Raw genomic sequence first — 21,635 nt, forward strand, 5'->3', positions numbered from 1 at the left:
TTGCCAATCGAAGCAGCTTGTCCCTTCTTGAAGATGGGAACAACTCTAGCGATTTTCATATTTTGTGGAAAAATGCCCTCTGCGAATGATTTGTTGAAAATGTAAGCCAGCACAGGAGAAATAACATGTGAAATTGTCTTGACCAGAGCTGTAGAAATACCATCATCACCTGTCGCTGTACCTCCTTTCAGTCTTGAGATAAATAATTCTACTTCTTCACAAGATACTGGAGACCAAAAGAAAGAATTTGAAACGTGATTTGCATTAAAAACTCTATCATATGCTTTCTTTTGGTCTATACTGGGAGCAATAAGGGAAGTCGACAATGAATTAGGCACATTAACAAAATACTCATTGAATTGTTCAGCAATAACTTTTGGGTCGTCAACAGTTTTACCATTAATCTGGAGACTCTTTACACAATTTTTCGCCTTATTATTGCCAGCTAAAGAGTTAATGATCTTATCCTACAGTGTTGAGGAATTAAAATAAATTGCACACCATGAACAATTTGATACATATATCAACAAATATTGCAAAAAATAGATCAGGCAAAAAATATAAAGAGCGATAAAAATATATGATATAAAAATAGGACAATAATTGAAATCAGTAAAATATCACAGGCTAAATATTATTCTCTAAATTTATAGCACGAAACGTTACCATGTGCTTTTATCTTTTAATCATATGCATCCTTTTGTATGTAGCTGCGATATAAGCTTGCTAATACTTGTCGACTTGGACAATTCTATTAAAAATAGGTTCCTTAAAATCAACTCGATAAATTGGCAACCGATAATCCAAATATATATATTAAAATTCTCTAGGATCGAGTAGATTTCTTTGTAATAAATATATATATATTTCATCTCAGGGTGCAAGATTCAGCACCTGATGGAATAAGTAGAGCAATTCATCTAGTGAATCAGAGCTACAACAAACTATCGCAAATTATATTGCAAAAATTAAAAATCATATGAATATGCATTAATAGCCTAGATTTTATACTTCTTTGATTTATTAGAATTTTCTGAAATGTACTGACTCATTATTCCTCTAATAAAATACCTTTAATACTATATTTACTTGCGCAAAAATTTTTTATTAAAATTCTTAATTTATAAGAAAACCCTTTCGACGAGCTAGCTTTGATTATTAGATAAATTCGAAGCACTAAGGGGGCCCATCACTAATTCATTATTTCTCACTCACGTGTCGAAATCTTCTTATGAGCCGCTGACGTCGATCCAACTCCTGGTGGTCCTGGACTATGGTAGCCCGAATCGTCTCTTCCAAGGGGTTACAAAAATCATTTAAGAATTAAAATGACTTCTGCTTTATAATTGCATCACAAAGTCTTATAAGAAATTTGATAATTCAATCTAACTTCAGCTTTTTACAAGTTATAGCAAGGTATTACGCTCTATAATATTTAGGGACCTCTCATGGTGGCATTTGGCAGGCGAGTGATGTTTCTCCTTTCTCAATTTTACAATTCTTATTTCTGACTTTCAAATTTACATGAAATTTGAATATCCTAGTCCTCCGCCATTTGAGGTTCAAATAGACTGTACTAAAATATTGAATTATTACTTATGTTGTGTGTTTGATAATTTCTTTGCCTTTGGGCCATATCCATAACATAGACTATATAACAATTTTATACAAATTCTGATCATTTATAGAAATATATATAAATATTTTTGAATTGGCATTCTATTGCCGCCTATCAACTGCCATTATGTGATTGGTGCATGCAAATTGTTTCAGTATTCATGCACTTGGTAACCTCCTATTTCCTGGATACATTTAATTATTTTTATTAGGTTTTTTAAGTATGCCCTCTACATGCTAGTTAATTTTCTATATATTACTATTTATTTCATGCATCCTAATAGTTAGTCACGTGACCTTTTGTTCTTCCAAATTGCATACCGTTTTGCCGCAATAGATCTCTGCCAAGGGGTTTGGTCAGATTCTACGTTGCATGGCTCGGTCTATCGTTAGATCGCCGATCACTAAATGTTTATGCCTAACCTCAATCTTCAATATTTTATATAATATTATATATTAGCAAAAAATTATTTCAATTACTTTTAGGCTATTGTACTGTTTAGTCAGGACAAGCTGATGCTATCTGATCTTTATGTTATCTCTTTGGCGATATTAGCCAGTTACTTTACTCAGACCTATAATTATTTCTGCTAGGGATTTTTATATCTACCCAAATTTCAAATATGTTACAGAAGATGGAAAATACAAACAATAAAACTACAACTAAAATGTTTTCCCTCTATTCCAAATACCAGTATCAAAAACATCTGTAAGGTCTATCTTCAAGGTCTTTGATCTTTGATGTTTATCAACAACATAACCTCAAGTGAATTCAAACTGCTGTTTCTCTGCCAATCACTTTTCACCTGATTACCTTTAACATTTTTGAACTCTCTTCCAGAGCTCAAGCATTAGCTTTTCTGGGAGAGCCCATTATTTCAATATTAAAATAAAAGAAAACATTCGTTGAATATGTTAGATATGTAGAAATAATGTTCTGTATGAAGTATGGAACTGTACTAATCCTCTTCAATGCCAAAATAATTCATAGCAGGCTATTTTGTGCAGCACTTCCATATGCAGTAGTGTGTTTTAGAAAAGGGACCTCTTGTCGCACAATGTGATTTCTCCATAACGACAAGAGGTCCCTTTTCTTAAACAGAACATAGCTCCACTATTCGATTATTATCGAATACAATCGATGTTTTCCAACAGTTGATGTTATGTTTAACCTGTACAGAATGAAGCAGACTATATTAATCGACTAAAAACCGAATATTGATATTTTTGACATTGATCACTTGATTTGCCTCTCCTGAAAAATTTTCTCCAGCGACTTTGGGTCCCTTTTCGCTTTCCGCATCACTATGAATGCAGCTGATCATTGCAGTCTCATAACAGACCCCTCTTCTGAATTTTTAATTGCCTCAGCTATTTCATCACGAACACTTTTCACAGCGACTTCCATCTTGTTTTTCTTAATAAAATCTCCTATATCATTTTTAGTTGCATACTTGTATGCAATTTGATTAATCAGAATAGCAATAGCATCTTTTGTAATGAATTGTTCAATACCATCCATAATATTAGCTTTTATTGCACTCACCATTTCAGATAATCGTTTTTCAACTCTTCCTTTGTTAATGAAGAACTAGTCAATTTCTGCAAAGTAGATTCTAAATATTGCTCATCAATTGGCAATGGGTGTGTCTCATTTACTCTGGTAAAAATTTCTGTACCAAGCTGTTTTAATTTAGTATTGAGATAGTTTCTGTCCAAGACCTCCAAATTCTTAATTTTACCTGATATGGCTTTTAATTTCTCATCCAAATAACCTTGATCAACTTTATTGTTGTTAATACTGTCCAACTGGGATGAAAAGCTGTCTGTTGAAGTTTTCACTTCTCCTAGAGCTTTTGAAGTTAGAGTTCTCTCTGCAATAGCTTTATCAATATTGGCACTAAATTTTTGTAACAAACTTAGAATATGTTCTCTTTCAATTATGCTCACACTGATATTCTTAGTATTTTCTGAAACAAAATTGGTTATTTGTGAATCTAAATAAAATTTCACAGCTTCGCTGATTCCTCGCTGATTTATCGATTCAATTATTTTCTGTGTTATCGAGTCAATATTGCACGTAAGATTAGCACTACTAGGTGTATCAATCTGACTGAATCGATGCAAAGTCATCGTAACACTAAACAATTAGTTTTGCTTCTTTTAGCTCTTCAATTATAGACACGATCTCAACATCATGTCCAGTGTTGCCAGAAGCTTTTGAGGAATAGAGTAAATATAATCTTTCCACTAATTCGTCAAAATTATCAATGTATTCATAAATTCTATCATGAGAACTATTTTTTGCAAATTTCAATAAACCCCATCCCTTCTTTTTACTAATTTTTTTACTAGGAAATAATTTCTGAATCATTTGCGATTTAATTCCCTGATTACATTTAACATACCCTCTCTGATCTAAATGTATGCCTGTAAGTGTTAAGATTTTTTTATACTTATCCAGATCTCTCTGATTATAAAGATTCAAACTCGGCCTTGAATTGAATAATAACCCAAGTAAACCATGTGCTATATGGAATCTCTCATTATAAATATCTATATAACCGTTATCGAATATCACTTGCTGATTCCCAAAATTATGAGGTTTACGATTCCAAGCTTTATGGCAAAGTTTACTGAAATCTTTATAAGGAATATCTCCTCCAACATGATCTCTGTGAATTAATTTGAGATTCAATAAATCTATCTTGAAGATTATAATCATATTTGCATTGTCCCTAGTGAAATATTTCTGCGTAGCTCCATAACTCTGAATTAAATATGCTGTGTCAATATTACGATGTCGGCCCATAGTAAAATATTCTCTTATTTGAGGTATATGATTAAGTTGTAAATCGTCAAATATAACTAAAGAATATTCTGATATTTTGTTTGGATGTGGTATAGATTCATAATTGTTGTTTATATGAAATTCAATATCCTTCATGTTGGAAAAAACGTTTTTTTAAAAGTATATTTATCTTGATACTCACTCTTGGTATGCAAGTATATAGTTTTAAATCTCAACCAATTCTTTGAAAAAATTAAATTAAATAGCAAATTGGTCTTACCACAGCCTGAAGAGCTCATTATAAGGATCCTTGCATTATGTGGTAACAACTTGCCATTTTTACACCATGCTGGTGTTTCTTTCTGTCTTATAATCTTGTCGAAATTCACTATTGGGATATTACTCATGTTAGACACATGTACAGCATGTGATCCGATAAGGAACTAATCATTTTTCGTGAGTTATCAGGTTGTTATCAAGGGGGTGTGTCACTCACCACATGGCTCTTTGAGTGTGGATGTGTATGGCTTATCACATTAGAATGCCGACGCGTGCTTGTTGTCACTCCCCCCTTTTGCAGTAATGGCTTAGTCAAAGATTTTCTAAAGCAAATTATGAAAATGAAACTACAGATTGAAATGAAACTGAGAAGCATTTTTTGATGAAGACGTATTATATTTACACCAAATCTTCGTAACATTTACAGTGAATGCAATGTATTATAATATGATATTACAATAGATTATTTTTCATCTAATAGTTGACTTCCACTATATAACTAGGTGTTGAAAATCCAATTCACTCAACAAGCAATCCTTTTTTGTCACGCTTTAATATTTTTTCAATCAGATATACTTGTCTCTCCGATTCGTTTAATTCTGTTTTTTCAATTTCTTCTCTGTGAAACCTACCACTAATTACTTCTCCGTTTAGATCTCGCAAGCTGTATGTTACAGGTTGAGAAGGGAATATAGAATGAATCACAAAATACTCTGTGCTCCAATTTATGTTATATGATTTATCGAAAAAACCCTTTTCTTTGAGATTCGTACAACATCTCCTAGCTTAAATTTTGGTTTTGAATTTTCCAATTTATATCATCTATTGAATGCAGAATTCAAAGACATTGAAACATGATTACGATCTCTTTTCGGCACATCTTTAGGTTTCATTCTAATTGAAGTGTGCATTGTTGCATTATAATCACAAACCAAACTGTCTAGCTGGGTTATCCAGTTTTTGGTTCAACGTTCAGTTAAATATCTATAAATTTTTGCTTTGATTGTTCTATTTAACCTTTCAACTATGGAAGCTTTCTTATCACTAAAAACATTGTAATGTTTAATACTGTATCTATCTAATAACGCTTTAACTTTTGAATTAAAGAATTCTGTTCCCTGATCTGATTGAAACAACTTATCTCCCTCATTTTTAGAAATAATTGGTTCGAGTGCATCAAATACAGATTGACTTGACTTGTCTTTTAATGGTACACAATATGTGAATTTTGAAGAACAATTAATAACAACTAAGATATACCTATAACCTTCATTGAAACGTGATAAACTGCTCATCTCAATGAGATCGGCTTGAAGCAAGTCTTTTTCACTTTTCAACTCATATTTGCGAGTGGGATAGTTGACACGTGGCACGCTATGAAGTTCCAATGCTATCTTAGATCTAATTATATTCATATTTACAACAGGAAATCAAAATTAGTGGTGTTGGATGATCGTTACGGGACATACTGAGCAATCAGTTAGAGCGTTGTTGGCACTCTATAATGTCCAAAAGGCAAAGTGTCCACACCATTCTCTGCAATGTATCTCTTGTCGTCATAAGGACTCAATCAGATTTTTGCACATTCAATCTGATACATGGTGTGATTATAGGATCTCATCATATTGATTTTTTCAATGTATTCACAACGTTCAATCAACGATTTCTTGTCCTCCTCCTACTCCTCCTCCTCCTCCTCCTCCTCCTCCTCCTCCTCCACTCATTTAGCAGGAGAAAAAAAATAAGAGAGGAATGCGGTAAAGGGGGGAGAGGTCAATGTCAACACTAAATGTCACAATAATTTTCTTTATTTTTAAATTATTGAACATACATCAAAGCATATCCATGGCCCAATCAAATACAGAAAGTAACTCTTTCCTTATTCCTACTGGGTGTATATTTGAAAACATCTAGCTTGATTCTAATTTTATAATTCTAATCTATGTTTGGATTTTCAAATTCTTCCCCTAACCAATAGTTTGACACATACAATGCTTCCAGGTTTTCAAACTGTAGAATATACCGAGTCTTGTTTCTATTGTACACTTCTTTTATTGCAATAATGACCAATTCTGTTCCTTCTTGTAGATTCTCTAATCTTCTGCAATCCCCTTCTTTCAGTTTACCTTTAATTTCCAGCATTGTGATGTTATTATACTGCTCCACTTCTTTTTGTGTGAAGGGAGTGTCTTCCAAGTTTTTCCAAACATCTGGCAGAAACTAAAAGTGATTCTATTCTAGGAAATGTATGACCATTATAGCTAAGGACACAGAATGAATTTGAGCATTTTGGAAATAATTTCTACTATCATTCAAAAGTGACAAGCTATCCTGAATAGGGTCAAAGGTTTTAACCTATTGTCTCTATTTGTTGAACTGTAGTTATAGATTGTAGCTTCCAAACGTGTAATACCATGCATTTTGCCTGCAGGAGAGGTGAAAGTTTCCCGTAATCTTGAATCTGGACAGTCAATAAAGTCTACAATATGGTTACCTAACTGCTTATTTACACCAGAGCTTGTTATTTGACATACAAACTTATTATAAATTTCCACCCTCACATTACTATTAACCCAACTCAAGCAATCAATCCCAACAGTTTTATTGTTATCTGCTATCACATTATAGTCTTCTTTATATTCTCCTTGAAAGCAGAAACGATGATTTGTAGTTAGAAAGTCACACATCCCATTCTTGTTGAATATTCCAGCAAAGTCCTGTGTTATGTCCAAGTCTAGTAGATAGAAATGCTCCTTCCTCAGCTGCTCCAATAATCTCGGTAGCTCTTTCATCAATGTAACAATTGAGACATCTGCAAGCTCCACTTTGTAAGGTATCCCTACTGGTTCCTGGTATTTTTGTTTCACCTCGTTGTAATTATCTTTGCCAAGCACTTGTAGAATCTTTTGACACATATCATTTCCACTGTCCAATATGTAAGCCAGCTTTGCTTTGACTCCATGTTTAGCTGACAGCATATTAGAGAATTTGCCTCTCAAATATAAGTTGAATGCATCACATATATCCTTTTTTAGAACAAAGCGTCTCTTATCCATAGCCTCACATTCATCCAAAGTACAGATTTTCACAAGCATTATATTGTCACAAAAAGGTTCTGTAATAGGCACAAGATTTGAGTCATCCTGCACAAACAGTTCTTCCCCAGCAGTGTAATCAATATTTCCAATGTCTGTCACAAGGTTGTCATCACACTAGTTTTCTGATAGAAGCCACAAACCAAACTGCTCATTGGTAGGCTTGATTTTATTACCACAGAGCATAGGCACATTGAACACCTCAGAAGTATCCATGTTTACTGCACCGTTGACACTATCAAACTGAACGAATGCAGATCAATGCAGTGGTATTTATAGTAAGAAAGTTGAGAAATGACGTCATACAGACTTATTGAGAGAAGATTTGGATGCTGTCAAAGACTGGTGATGTGACATGAGGTGGTGGAGTGGGCCTCGTTGAAACAGTCTTCGTTGAAAGCATAACATGGTGATTTCTTACCTATACGAAAAACAAAAGGATAACGATCAGGATGATATAGAATTAGAGTGATAGAGTACAACTGCATGTTTTTAAATCAGTTGTGAATTAGCATTGGTAGAAGAACGCTGTGTGAAAATGTTATCTCAACAACAGATAATGTTGCATGAAAGATTAAGATTATTAACTTTTGATAAAAGATGGACGAAATCTTTTCAGCATTTGTTGGCGTAAAACATGGCGAAAGTGGGATTTATATTTGCATGTGTACCAGACATTGTGCGCTGTGTATTTTGTTCAATTTATTTGGGAAAATGGGGAGAAAGTGACATACCAGCAATAGAACATGCAAGGTACAGTCCGAACTGTGCATTGAGAAGGAAAGATAATATAACAATTGAAGAGGAGAATTTTGATAATAATATTATATGTCAATATGAAGAAAGATATTCAACTTTCAACTTTTATTTTGAAAATCATCATCGTCATCTACATTGTGACTATTGTAAATCATTATCTGATAAAGCAGACTATTTTGCGAGAAATGGTTATTTCTTACATAAAGATCACTATCTGCAATGTGTCTATTGCAAATATATTATTGAAAATCCATTTGAAAAAGTAATACATTTACCATTTTGTTTATATGAAGAGTGCGAGAAAGAAGGAGAAGGAGAAGATTAGTCAGAAAATCCTCCCCTCCAAGGACAAAAATCCTCCCCTCCAAGGACAAAAATTGTCCTTTGATGACAATAATTTGTCATCGGAGGACAATTTTCCTCTCCTCCGACTCCCCTCTGAGGATAAAATCAAAGTAAAAATGTACTTTCATGTGTTGGTTGATGCGTGAATGACAGGTATCACCTCGGCTATAGATGTGCGGGTATAGATATGTGGCTATCCGGCTATGCTTCCTTTTCGGATTGTGTGGTAACCTCTCAGGTATGTTGCCTTGACAAGAGCTCAACTGGTTATGACGTCAGAAGCCGAGTTGTGAGGTGAGCACTCCAATGCTGTGAAAACAATGGAATATTTAATAACTGATAATATTAGAAATCAATAAGCATCACAGGAGGTAGGATGCTATTCAAAAATATGGAATGTTTGAGTGATTGTAACAGTTTTTTATGATAGGAGAGAATACTTACAAATCTGAATGATGTTGATAACGATGTGGGAGGATATAGCAGCAGGTGCTGCTCTGTGCCTAGTCCTAGGGGAGAATTTTTTTCACCTACTAGCACGTGTGGCTCTCACTCACACAAGCCTGGAACAGAGAGAGAAATGCATGCTATATAAACAGATGTAATGCGAGCAAAATTATCATTTATATCAGAGTCAGATTCGAGTGTACTACATACTCTACTTCACTATCATACGAGATGAGTTTGTCATCATCATCAATCTCGTCCTCATTCATCCTCCCAGATAGCCCACCAGCATATGAGCGTATCCTCAACTACTGGCAACAGAAAGCTGCCCTTGCTGCCGAGGCATCCGCTGCTGCACCTGCTCCTTCTCCACTCAGCGTGGAACCACCATCGCCGGGGGAGATCGTGCTGGGTGACAGTCCAGTTCAACACTTGGCTCCACCTGCTACCTGGGCACTGCGACGTGTGGTGCCAAAAACTCTGACCAACACAACATGAAGCAGAAGCAGGGGAGGAGGAGGTTGGTGTTTGACAAGCCTGAGGTTAGCAGGGATGAGGATGAGACAATCTTCTCGCAAACAAAGGTTAGTTTCAACAAATATTATTATCTTGTATATGTACAGATTTTTTTATAAAACAATCGATCATTGGAAAAAATCTGTACACATACAAGTCTTTGATTATTATTATTTGATAGCAAAGAATAATTGTTTAAAGTAATCGCTCATGCATAAATTATATGATAGCAAGGAAATATTATTTGAACTGGTTAAAGATACAATTGAATTATGAGATATTATTGTTCAAAGTAATCGCTCATGCATAGCAAAGTAATATTATTTGAACTGATTAGAGATACAATTGAATTACAAGATATTATTGTTAAAAGTAATCGATCATGCATAAATTATTTGATAGCAAGGAAATATTATTTGAACTGATTAAGATACAATTGAATTACAAGATATTAGTAATGGTGGATTCTGCAATACATAAGTTATTACTCACTTTGAGATTGTGAAGTGAATCTATTGATCGAGTTCTCTAGTATGATTTGACAATAATCTGAAACAAATAAGACACTAATCAAATATTTTTCAACAGAAACGTGCTGCAATGGAGAATGAGTCATCGCTTGTCCCCCTGATGAAGGAAGTGCAGAGGGCAGAGGAAGATGAGAGGAGGGAGTTGGACTTTGTCCAACTCATCAATCAGCCTGCACCCAAACCCTGGGTGCCACTGAGAGAGTTGAAAGAGGATGCTCCCTACCCCATTATCAGTGTGAGGGAGCATATCAATAAACACGGACGACGAGTTATTTTGAAAATTAGCAATGCACGAAGCAAATCTGTGTGTGAGGTATATTTACCATGATGATTTGCTTCCTGCATTGGCATGGAAAAAATTGTAGAGTTCAACAAAAATTGTAAAAATTTGGTAATGGTAGTATCACATAAGTTGGGGAATTGGACTGATATAAAAATTGTTAAGCATTAACAATTTTTATATCTATACAATTTGTCAACTTATATGTTACGAGTTGTATAGATGTGTGTGTTAAAGTAGTATTAGTAGTAGTGAATAAATTGTGTACATATTTAATAAAAAATTGTTTCCAATTCTTACCTGTTTACACTTGTTGTTGATAAGTTCACAATGAATAGTACAAACACAGACAGAAGAATGGTTCACCTTTCACGTCCTTGCACTCTGTTGTGAATGGTATGTAAATAAGCTGAGCTCCCCTTTTATAGTTTGTTGCGAGCATGCACAGAGCCAAACGTCTTTACTACTACACACACAGACACACACACACACACACACACACATCTAGCCAAGCAGTTTCGGTGAGTTGATGCATCGCTCTCTCCCACATCTGTTTTGCCATGCGTTCCTACAGATATGGGCGAATGCGATGGCATCATTTCTCCCTTACAAATTGCGTTCACCTTTTCAGATTTGTTATTTGAAATAATATTCTTATTATTTGAACAATGTTATAAGCACATAGCAATCTGATAGTGTGTGTGTGTGTGTGAATTCATTTCCAACTCGATTGAAAATTAAACCAATTCAATTTCCTTTTGATTAAGTTAGTGTAATGATTAATTAATTAATTAACTCCAGTTGATGTTCAACCATTGAGTTGAAAGGTAAGAAAATGGTATGTAGGAGAAAGCAAAGTTCGAGGAAACAAGGTAGAGAAATCTTGAGTTCAGCGGCAGAAGTTTTTAAGGGTGTGATGGGTTTAGCATGTAATGTGACATCCACTATTCTAAATAAGCTCATTGACTTTCAACAAAATGAAATCACCTTCCGGATATTAGTATTGCGGGCCGGGCACCAAGGTTAATGAAAGGTTAAAGAGAGGTGATCAAGATATAAATTCATTAGATAGAGCCTGTAAGGTACATGATATAGCATATACACAAAATAGCAATAATAAAACTCGTGTGATAGCTGACAGAGCTCTAGCGAACGCAGCGTGGGACATATTCAAAAATCCAGAAACACCCCTTGCCAAGAAAGCACTTAGCTATCTTGTTACAAACGTCATGAGAGCTAAAGCAGTGTTTGGTGGGTCTTTGAGAAAGAAGAAGAAGAAGAGGAAGAATGAGAGGAGAAGTTATAGTAATGATATTAGACGCAAAGCTATAGCTCAGTTGAAAGAGCATATTGCAGGAAAAGGGTATTTTTTGAAACCTTTTCCTAGTATTAGTGGGGGAAGAGTTTTTTGTCCCACCCTCTTTACCGCCACCACCACCACCATCATCATATGGAGTGAGTTTATTCCCCCAAAAACAAGTTAAGAAATGTGGAACAACAAAGAAGAGTAGGAAAAAGAAGAAGAAGAAGAAGAAGACATGAATATTGAAGGAGAATTGAGTAATTATGATTTGATTGATTGGTCAAAATTATTACAGATTTGGCTAAGAGGTATATATGTGCTAGATGCATTACCCAAAAAAATTCTAAAAAAACGAGAATGGCATTGTGAATTTAGGGAGGGAAAGCAAGGATGGCACACATTGGGTTGCATATAAGAAAGTCGGCTCTAATGTTTGGTATTTTGATCCAATTGGAAATTTACAACTGCCATACAAATTGAACAAATATTGGAGAAAAGAAATTGGAGTAAATATATTTTATAATGTAGAGCACATGCAACCATTAAATAGTGATTTTTGTGATCATCTTACATTATTGTTTCTTGCAAATCAGTTGTAATTAAGTGTTTGTGCTGAACACACATTACAAGATGGTTGTTATTACATTGAGATCTAACACAAGTAACCTCTACGAACATGTACAAGAAATTATAGAATTGGATAAAAATCGTGAATGGGAAATTGGATTGATTAATTTTTGTAGTTACAATAGTATTGCAAACGTTAACAAATTCCAGCTTCAAATATGGTGATAGATTAATTGAGCTGGATACAGGTGCATATGAAGTTGAGGATATTATAAAATCTTTGAAGAATAAATCGAATATTGATGAGAAGAAGAATGAACTTATTATACATGCAAACACAAATACTATGAAGATTGAAATTCATTCTGATAAAGCTATTGATTTAACACGTACTGATTCGATTGGTAAGATACTTGGTTCTGATAATGTTGTTTTGCAAGCAAATAAATGGCATTATTCCCAGCATTTGGTTAACATAACAAGCATTGGTAGTATTGTACTCAAGTGTAATTTAGCATGTGGTAGTTACGCTGACGGAAGACAAAAACATATAATCTACAAATTTTTGACAAAGGTTCCTAGCGGTTATTTAATAAATGAAGTACCATCACCAATTATTCATGTACCTTTGAATACTCATCGAATTCAAACTATTAATGTAAAGGTAACAGACCAGAACGGATCGTTTATTGATTTCCGTGGAGATAAAATTACAATTAGGTTGCACATACATGGAAAACAAAAGTAAATGTAATGGGTTATCTTGTTTTCAATCCACGTTCAAATAAGACGTGTACACACAATGTCATTAGAGAGACAAACGTGAGAGTGTCAACACCTAAAAACAAACGTGCTTTGTCGGCTAAAAGTGCAAGAATATTAGAAAAGTTAGGTTTTATAGTTGATTGGCGGAATGTTAGGAGGAGGAGCCGCAATTAGTGAAATTCTGGACGTGGAGACAGAGCTTCAGTTTTATAATGATATAACCAAATTCAAATTTCACACTCATACAGTTCATTCGGGAGAAGAAATAAAAAACTCTGATGAGGCACATATTGGCATGAATTCTTTAGTTGTCTATTGTTTACCTTGCAAATCATTCATATTTATTAAGGGAACAGTTAGCTGTACAAAATCGGGAACAGACCCAGCTGGTCCGCCAGTTGCGGCAGACTATAAATTAAGCAGTAACGTAATCGGTAACCTTTTTGACGAAATATGATATGAATTAGCAGGTCAGCAAATTTCTTAATCAAGATTGATTGGATTAACATCCACAATTAAAGCTATACTAGTGAAGAATACGCTCGATAAGAACACATATCACTTGGCTGGTTTTGACAGAGCAGGATATGTGCTAACAGATAATAAATTCACTTTCTGTGTACTGCTAAAATTAATCCTCCCGTTTTTTGAAGATTTTCAAAGAATAATTTTAAATTTGGAACAGGAACTCGTCTTATTGAGGTCACCAACAGACCTGAATTGCGTTGAGTCTGCAACTGGAACAAGCGTTAGTGTGAAAATTACAAAACTGCAATGGAGAATGCCCTACATAACTTTAGAAGATCACGTAAGACTGAAATTTTTGAGACTGCTTAATGCTGACACTTCACTGAAATTAGGTTTCCGGCATTGGGAAATTTGTGAATTACCCAATTTGCAAAATTCACTTAACCATTCTTGGTGCGGACTACCACATCAATTTTTGATAGTCAAAAATACATTATAATTGCATTTCAAACCGATTGTAATTGATTCTGATAGTTTCTATTATGAGCCAAGGTGCAGTACACTGATCCAGAAGCCACAGGAGGTGGAGGAGCAGAAACGGGAGGAGGAGGAGGAGAGGGAGAAAGACGGAGGATTCGACGAGCCCGCCGAAGAGAAAGAAGTGGACAAGCAAGCGAAAATTGCTACAGTTGATCTCCACTGGTTTAAACAAGATTGTAATCAAATTATTGTGAAAGAACTTGCCATAATTGATCAGTTTAATAATTATATTGTATTCCATTTCAAATCGCCATTCGCAAAGACGGAATTGAGTGCAAAATTGTATAATGATGTAACATGGTTAGAACGTCACTATAATAAAATAAAATGGGAAGATGGAGATTTAGAGGACACTGACTCATTAATACATGATTACCTTGTAGGTTATGAAAAAATTTTCATAAAAGGAACTGAGAAAGCAAAGTTTTTAAGAAGATTGCATACTAACGTTCAATGTATACCAGAGGATTTTGCAAAACCAAATTTCAGCTTTTTCACTAGTTCATGGTGTTATGCTGTGTGTAACATTCATAAAAATAGACCAGATGGACGATGTGCTTTGTTCAGTGCTCAACATTATAATTCTTTGTTGTTTAAAAATATGTATCAAACAAATAATTTCATGTGTGAAAACAATTGAATGCAAAGTATGAAAATGGCCGCAATGTACACAAATTTGCAGAAAAGAAACTTTACTCGTTATGGATTCTTCTACAACGGAAAAGAGATTCAGTGTGTTTATTGCATGCATTGAGACTGCATAAAGCACGTACATGTTGCCTGTCTACAATTAATGAAGAAATACCACTTAATTACTCTATAATAGTCCCAGCCTACACTTAGTTTTGTTCATTCGCTTATCATGGACCCGATAAAGTGGTTGGCTGCTGACAACGAGTTGGAAGTGAGGTTAAAAAACTGTATTGATTGGTATAATGAGTGTGAAAGTGCAATCAGGAAATCAACTCGTAAAAATTATATTTTGGCGTAACAATTAAAAGACATTTTTCTAAGCACGGTTAATTTAGATGACATAAGAGACTATCTATGTTATTATCATCCTCATAATTTGTGTATAGAAGTTTATTATAATTGAAGATGAAATTATGAATAGTTGTAGTGAAATGTGTGGATAAACTTTTTCTGTGTTCAAATGATTTTTCATTCCAAGATCCCACTCACTTTTTAGTTTAGTAGCTGCTCAGAGCTAGACCTGACAACACCAGCACGTGTGCCGTGATCTTTTTATACAAGTGAGACACGCCCCCTTCAACCATCTGTTGATGCTAACAAGAACACAGCGTGCATGTTGTCAATTTATAGAACAGAGACACACGCCAAACAGCTGGGAGGGCATTAACATGCAGTGTTATGGTTTTTCAAAATTCAAAAAATTAACTCGTCTCTTGATGGCAATTTCATTTAACAAATTTGATTCAATTGCGAAAAATATTACATTTTCAACAGGATGTCAAGATGCTGATTTACCGTTAACAAAAACAGAAAATGTGCACTTTCCAATTTTATCTGAGATATTTGAATTACTCGATATACTAGACAGTGGACATCTACATTATGATTGTACAAATGATTCGCCATTATCTGTTGTTACAAATTCTGATGAACTTTGGAAATGCTTGTAAATGTTTGATATTGCAGATAAAGAATGTAAAAGAACTTAGATCATTGACCTCTCTGTAGAGATATGGATTCACTTTAATCTGACAGTATAGCATTAGATGTGGAGAGAGGGATGGGGAATTTCTCAATTTACTTTAATCTGACAGTATAGCATTAGATGTAGAGAGAGAGAGAGAGATAGGGAATTTCTCAATTCACTTTAATCTGTCAGTATAGCATCAGATGTAGAGAGAGAGAGAGATAGGGAATTTTTCAATTCACTTTAATCTGTCAGTATAGCATTAGATGTAGAGAGAGAGAGAATTTTTCCCTCAAAGGGAAATTATTTTTTCCCTCACTTGATATCCACCCCCCTCATCTATACTGGGGAAGGAGGAGGGAAAATCTATTTGAGAGAGAGATATCTCTCTCTCCTTCTTCATCCCCCTCGTCCTCAATGGGAGAAGGGTAGAGAGAGAGGGAGGGAGATTAGATGAGATTAGATTAGATTAGATTAGATTAGATTGGATTAGATTAGATTAGATTAGTGAGAGAGGGAGAGGGCGAGGGAGGGGTGAGAGAGATAAGTGGCAGGGGTGAGGGGGGTGGAGGTGGGATGGGAGAGGCGTGAGAGGGGGGAGGGGGATTTCGAGCAAAAAAGCTCCCTTAAACTGTCAACTCTCCCCTACTAACAAAGCATTGTCTCTCGAACTTTCCCTGCTTTGAACTTGGGCTGTCCTGTTGCCAGTATGTCTTCAATGAGAATAGCTTTTGATGTTAGCATTTTTGATACACCAACCCCAACAGCCATTACCCGATTTCACACCGATATCTCACCGACACGACATACAGACAGGATTTACTCTGACAATGAACAGTATAAGAGGAGGCTGCGGTTTATAACTGCGCTAGGTCTACTGTTCACAGAAAAGACAATTAAAATATGATATATGGGTATGTTTCTTACCCAGGAACAATGCCCTAGAGTATTGTTATAGGGTTCGTTAACACCCTGTAGATAATTATAGAAACCTATTGGATCGTAGATAGTATAGCGCTCCCCGTGTGGCCGGGTCCTCAATGGAAATAACTGAACAAAGCACATTAGACCCGATTCCAGATATTATGTCAGAATGTATTCCAATATATGGATAAAAAATATGTCCGGATCCTTGAGAATATCCTCGCCAATTTGCTTTTATAAAGGAAGAAATTGATTTTTTTCCTGTGTTTACAGATGAAGACTTTAAGCTGGAGGCTAAACAAGGAGAAAAATGGAAGGAGGTACGAAAAACACAAACGAAGTAAGTGTGATTAAGTGGAGTTTCGAAATCCACCTGAATTTTGTATTCCTCAATCCATGAGCCATGCAAACTGAATCCAAGTTGAATGTATTGTGTGCAAAATTATCTAACTCGATTAATGATGGACCAATAGAATAAAAGACTAGATTCTATTATAGTGAACCTCACGAAAATAGTCCAATGGAAATTGAAACGGCTGAGTTCCTCCACACACCCATACACATTGTCCTGAATATTCATTTCGAAATGAGAGTAGTTTGATGTTAGATGTGATTGGGGTTCCTATTCAAATAAAAATAACTACTCATGGTCTGCCATCTTGGAACTGTCGTCATTTAGAATCCAACTTCATTCTTTCCAATTGGGAGGTGGACATTATGATACATGATTTGACTGAACTACTAGACTGGTTAACATGAAATCCTGCATATAGATTCTTAAGGATGGTTATAAGGATCACCGAGGATGGTTATAAGCCTATTTAAAATTCTCTAAGATTCCGGTAGGTCAATTTTACAGTTTGTCAAGTTTTCAATTAGACCCTTTTTTAGACCCTTTTAGACCCAATTAGACATTATGATACATGATTTGACTGAACTACTAGACTGGTTAACATGAAATCCTGCATATAGATTCTTAAGGATGGTTATAAGGATCACCGAGGATGGTTATAAGCCTATTTAAAATTCTCTAAGATTCCGGTAGGTCAATTTTACAGTTTGTCAAGTTTTCAATTAGACCCTTTCGTAGCACAGGTTACCTGCTACTCATTTATAATCAGCTGTGGGCAACGTTGATCAATTCTTATTTGGCAACGTTGCACTCATCATTTCCGATTTCAATCGGACTATTTTCTTGTGGTTGACTATTGGACAATTTTAATACTATGAGCTAAGAAGTGCTTTCACCTGGATAACTTGTTATATATTATTTCATACTCATTCTCTGTTGCATAATATTCCAAATCAATCAACCAATCGTACTAATTCCCGCCGCAAAGTAGACCCACGCCAATCCACGAAGAGCAACCTATGCTGTGGGATGTTTTGTAAACCATTGCTAGGATAGTCCAGACATCTGTGTAATATATGCAATAAATAATCCACTTGTCAGCTGATTCATTATGAATAATTATATAGCAATGGCTTACAAAACATCTCACGGCGTGAGTTGCTTTCGTGGATTAGCATGGGTCTACTTTGCGGCGGGCTTTATAGTTTGGGGTAGTTACAACTCTGTCTTAAAAATACTTATTATTTGTGAATAGTTTTTAGAATAATGAATAAAGATGATTATGAAGTTTCAAAATCATAGTGTTGACGTCATTATGTATCGTCAGCGATATGCCAGATATGCCTGTTTGAAATTAATAATTTCATAAGCACTCGGAGATACTTATATTCAAAGACGTCGATCAAGCTACGTATGGCGATCTGAAACGGCCTGCCAGGGCGTTAAGAAGATATTTACTGTCAAAGTGTGTATATATTTTTCTGGACCCCTCTGTGTAAAAGTCTAATTCAAGTCAATAGTAGGTAATTTTATCAATTCCAAAATTATGTACACTCATGCTATGCCTGTTTGAAATTGACTATTTTATAAGCACTCGGGAATACTTACCGTATATCAAAAGTTGTCGATCAAGCTATTTACGGCTACAAAATGACGTCACTCAACAGTGAGACTCTGTCAATACCCACAAGTGTGCACTGAACTGAAATTGGCTGCCGGCAGAAAGTATCCACTTCTAAAAACGACACTGGCTAGCATCGCAAATGTGCCAAGGCGTTTCAAAAATATCTACTGTCGAAGTATGTAATAGTATATTTCGCACCTAGGGCCAAAAATGAGACTTTTCTGGCTCGAAATCGGTTTTCAAGTTCGAGGCCGTAGGCCGAGGACTAGAAAAGATTGAGAGCTGGAAAAACATTTTTGCCCATGGTGAGAACGTTATTTTTCGCCACACAGAAAAATAAACAATATATATATATATATATATATATAATATATATATATATATATATATATGAGAATAATTGTCTATTATAAGCACTTCCGAAAGCAAAAGTGGAAGTTCATAGCTCTAGCAAATCTGAGGTAATCTGAATATCAAGAAATTGTCCAAGTATTTTTATTTTTTATTCTGATTTGTCTAAAAGATTATTTTCAATTATGTAAGAGGTTGAGTTTATACCTTTTATTCTTCCAAATGACAATAAGATGATATTATTATAAATGTTTTAATATTATTGAATGATAAACACAAATAATGAAAAGTTTTTGATCAGCTGTTTTAGCACACTTGAAATTTGGCCAATCTGAATGTCAACGGAAGTTCAGGTTAGAAGTTCTATCCTACTCTGAAAATCGAATTATTTGAATAGTTTATAATATATATCTTATCTGTATTTTATTCATCCAAATAAAATGATAGTATATTATTGCAGAATATTTTATTGAATTCTAGAAGCATAAAATGATTCCGTTTATCCACCATGTTCGGTGATAAACGCTGTAACTAGGAGGTTTGAGGTTAGATTCTATTATACTCTGAAAATTGAATTTGAATAGTTTATAATATCTTATTTGTATTTCATTCATCCAAATAAAATGATAGTATCTTATTGAAAAATACTTTATTCAATTCTAAAGCATAAACTGATTCCGTTTCATGAACTATTTTGTAAACACGTTCACATCAAATCAGAATCAGCTGACTTCAAGGTTATTTTACAGCCCTAGGACCGTAAAAATTTTACCGGCCTGGTCAGAAAACAATCATTTTCGCCCTCCATATGACGCACGTAAATCAGCTCATTACATCCAAGTGGGGCGAGAACATTTTTTTGGACCCCTCTTTGTAAAAATCTAATTGACGTCAATAGTAATTTGATCAATTCCAAAATTATGTACATTCATACAACTCTAGACATAGGCTAAGGCAGATATTTTCAAGTAAGGGTACGAGCAGAACGGTCAGGTCAAGATGCTGATTTCACCTCGCAAGTGTCATTCTTCTATGTACAATTCTTGCATTTATGTTATGTACAGGATTACATGGTAAATTATACATATAACCCGTATGTCTATGTCATTGTTGTCTCTATGTCAATATGCGTCTATTGAGGTCCACGTTATAATGGCAGTGGAGGAAGGTAGCATAACAACGTTGCACATCCTCTGTCTTTCCAATGCCTTCTACAGACAGTAGCTGATACAGATTTATTTATGTAATATTGAATGTTCATTCTAGTTTAAAATAATCAGCTATATTTCATTGAGCAAGAAATTATATTTTTCAATAGTTTCAAAATAAATTTCCATGATTCAGATGAAATGTTTTGTTAATTGATTATTAATTCTACATTGTTAGAGGACGATCTGGCAACAGAGCAAAGCGAGAAAGAGATAACACTATCCGCTTTGTTGAGTGATAGACAAGGATAGCAATACCATTGCTAATTGAACACTTCCATTATAACGTGAACCTAACTATATTCTTATGAAAGATGAAGTGCCGGTTGCTCAAAAGCCGGTTAAATAATTACCATGAAAATTCCACGAGAACCAATCAGAGGAGCTATCATTTAAAAAGCGCCTTCTCTAGTTGGTTCCCGTGAAATTGACCACGCTTAAAGTTTAACTGGCTTTTGCGCAACCGGGCCAAAGTCTGTTAACTAAGGTTTCAGTGAACATTTGAACAGTTACGTTTTTTACTCGCCAGACTTGTCAAGAGAACTAATATGGAACAAATATTGCGGAGGACCGTCCTTGAAAAAAAATGGGGTGATTATTTATTATACATTCCAATAACGTTCGACCGCCAAGTGGATCATTCACCAGATGCTTTTGTGTGAGTAAAACCTTTTAGGGCCGGTTCCCGAGCTCCGTATTTAGCTAAGCTCTAGACTTTAAGGCTGTGCAAAGGCTAAAAATAAACTTTCTACTGGTGATATTTTTCAATATTTTTTGATTTGTATAAATTATCATCAAGCTATCGGAATGGAAAAAACTTTTTCCAATCATTACTTTTTGAGATATGAGCGCCTAAATTTTTAATTTTTGTGACAGAACATTTCAAATTCTGTAAAAGATAACACAATGGAATTTAGAGGATAAATTTCTCATGGTATTGTTGATTGAATAAAACAAACATTTTCTAAAAATATCGATTTTTGAGGACGTTATTCAATTAACTGAAAAATAACTTTTTGTTGAGTTATTTTTGGTGAATTGAATTACTTTCCCAAAAAAATATTTTTTCAGAAAATTGTTGTTTTATTCAATCACCAATACCATGAATAATTTGTCCTCTGAATTTCATTTTGTTATCTCTTACCGAATTTGAAATGTTCTGTCCCAAAAATTTAAACTCTAGGCGCTCATATCTCAAAAAGTAATGATCGGAA

General features: G+C 34.7%; 1 protein-coding gene across 2 annotated transcripts in view; it reads left to right on the forward strand.

Annotated features, from left to right (window-relative positions):
* LOC111052006 overlaps nt 1-21,635 on the forward strand; it is a 469,556-nt gene that overhangs the window by 268,851 nt on the left and 179,070 nt on the right. For both annotated transcript variants that reach the window (XM_039435624.1, XM_039435625.1), the window contains exons 21-22: nt 17,160-17,226; nt 20,951-21,079. In XM_039435624.1, coding sequence (XP_039291558.1) covers nt 17,160-17,226; nt 20,951-21,079 — 196 coding nt within the window. The remainder of the gene's footprint in view (nt 1-17,159; nt 17,227-20,950; nt 21,080-21,635) is intronic.

Source organism: Nilaparvata lugens, chromosome 9, assembly GCF_014356525.2.
Source record: "Nilaparvata lugens isolate BPH chromosome 9, ASM1435652v1, whole genome shotgun sequence".
Lineage (NCBI taxonomy): Eukaryota > Metazoa > Arthropoda > Insecta > Hemiptera > Delphacidae > Nilaparvata > Nilaparvata lugens.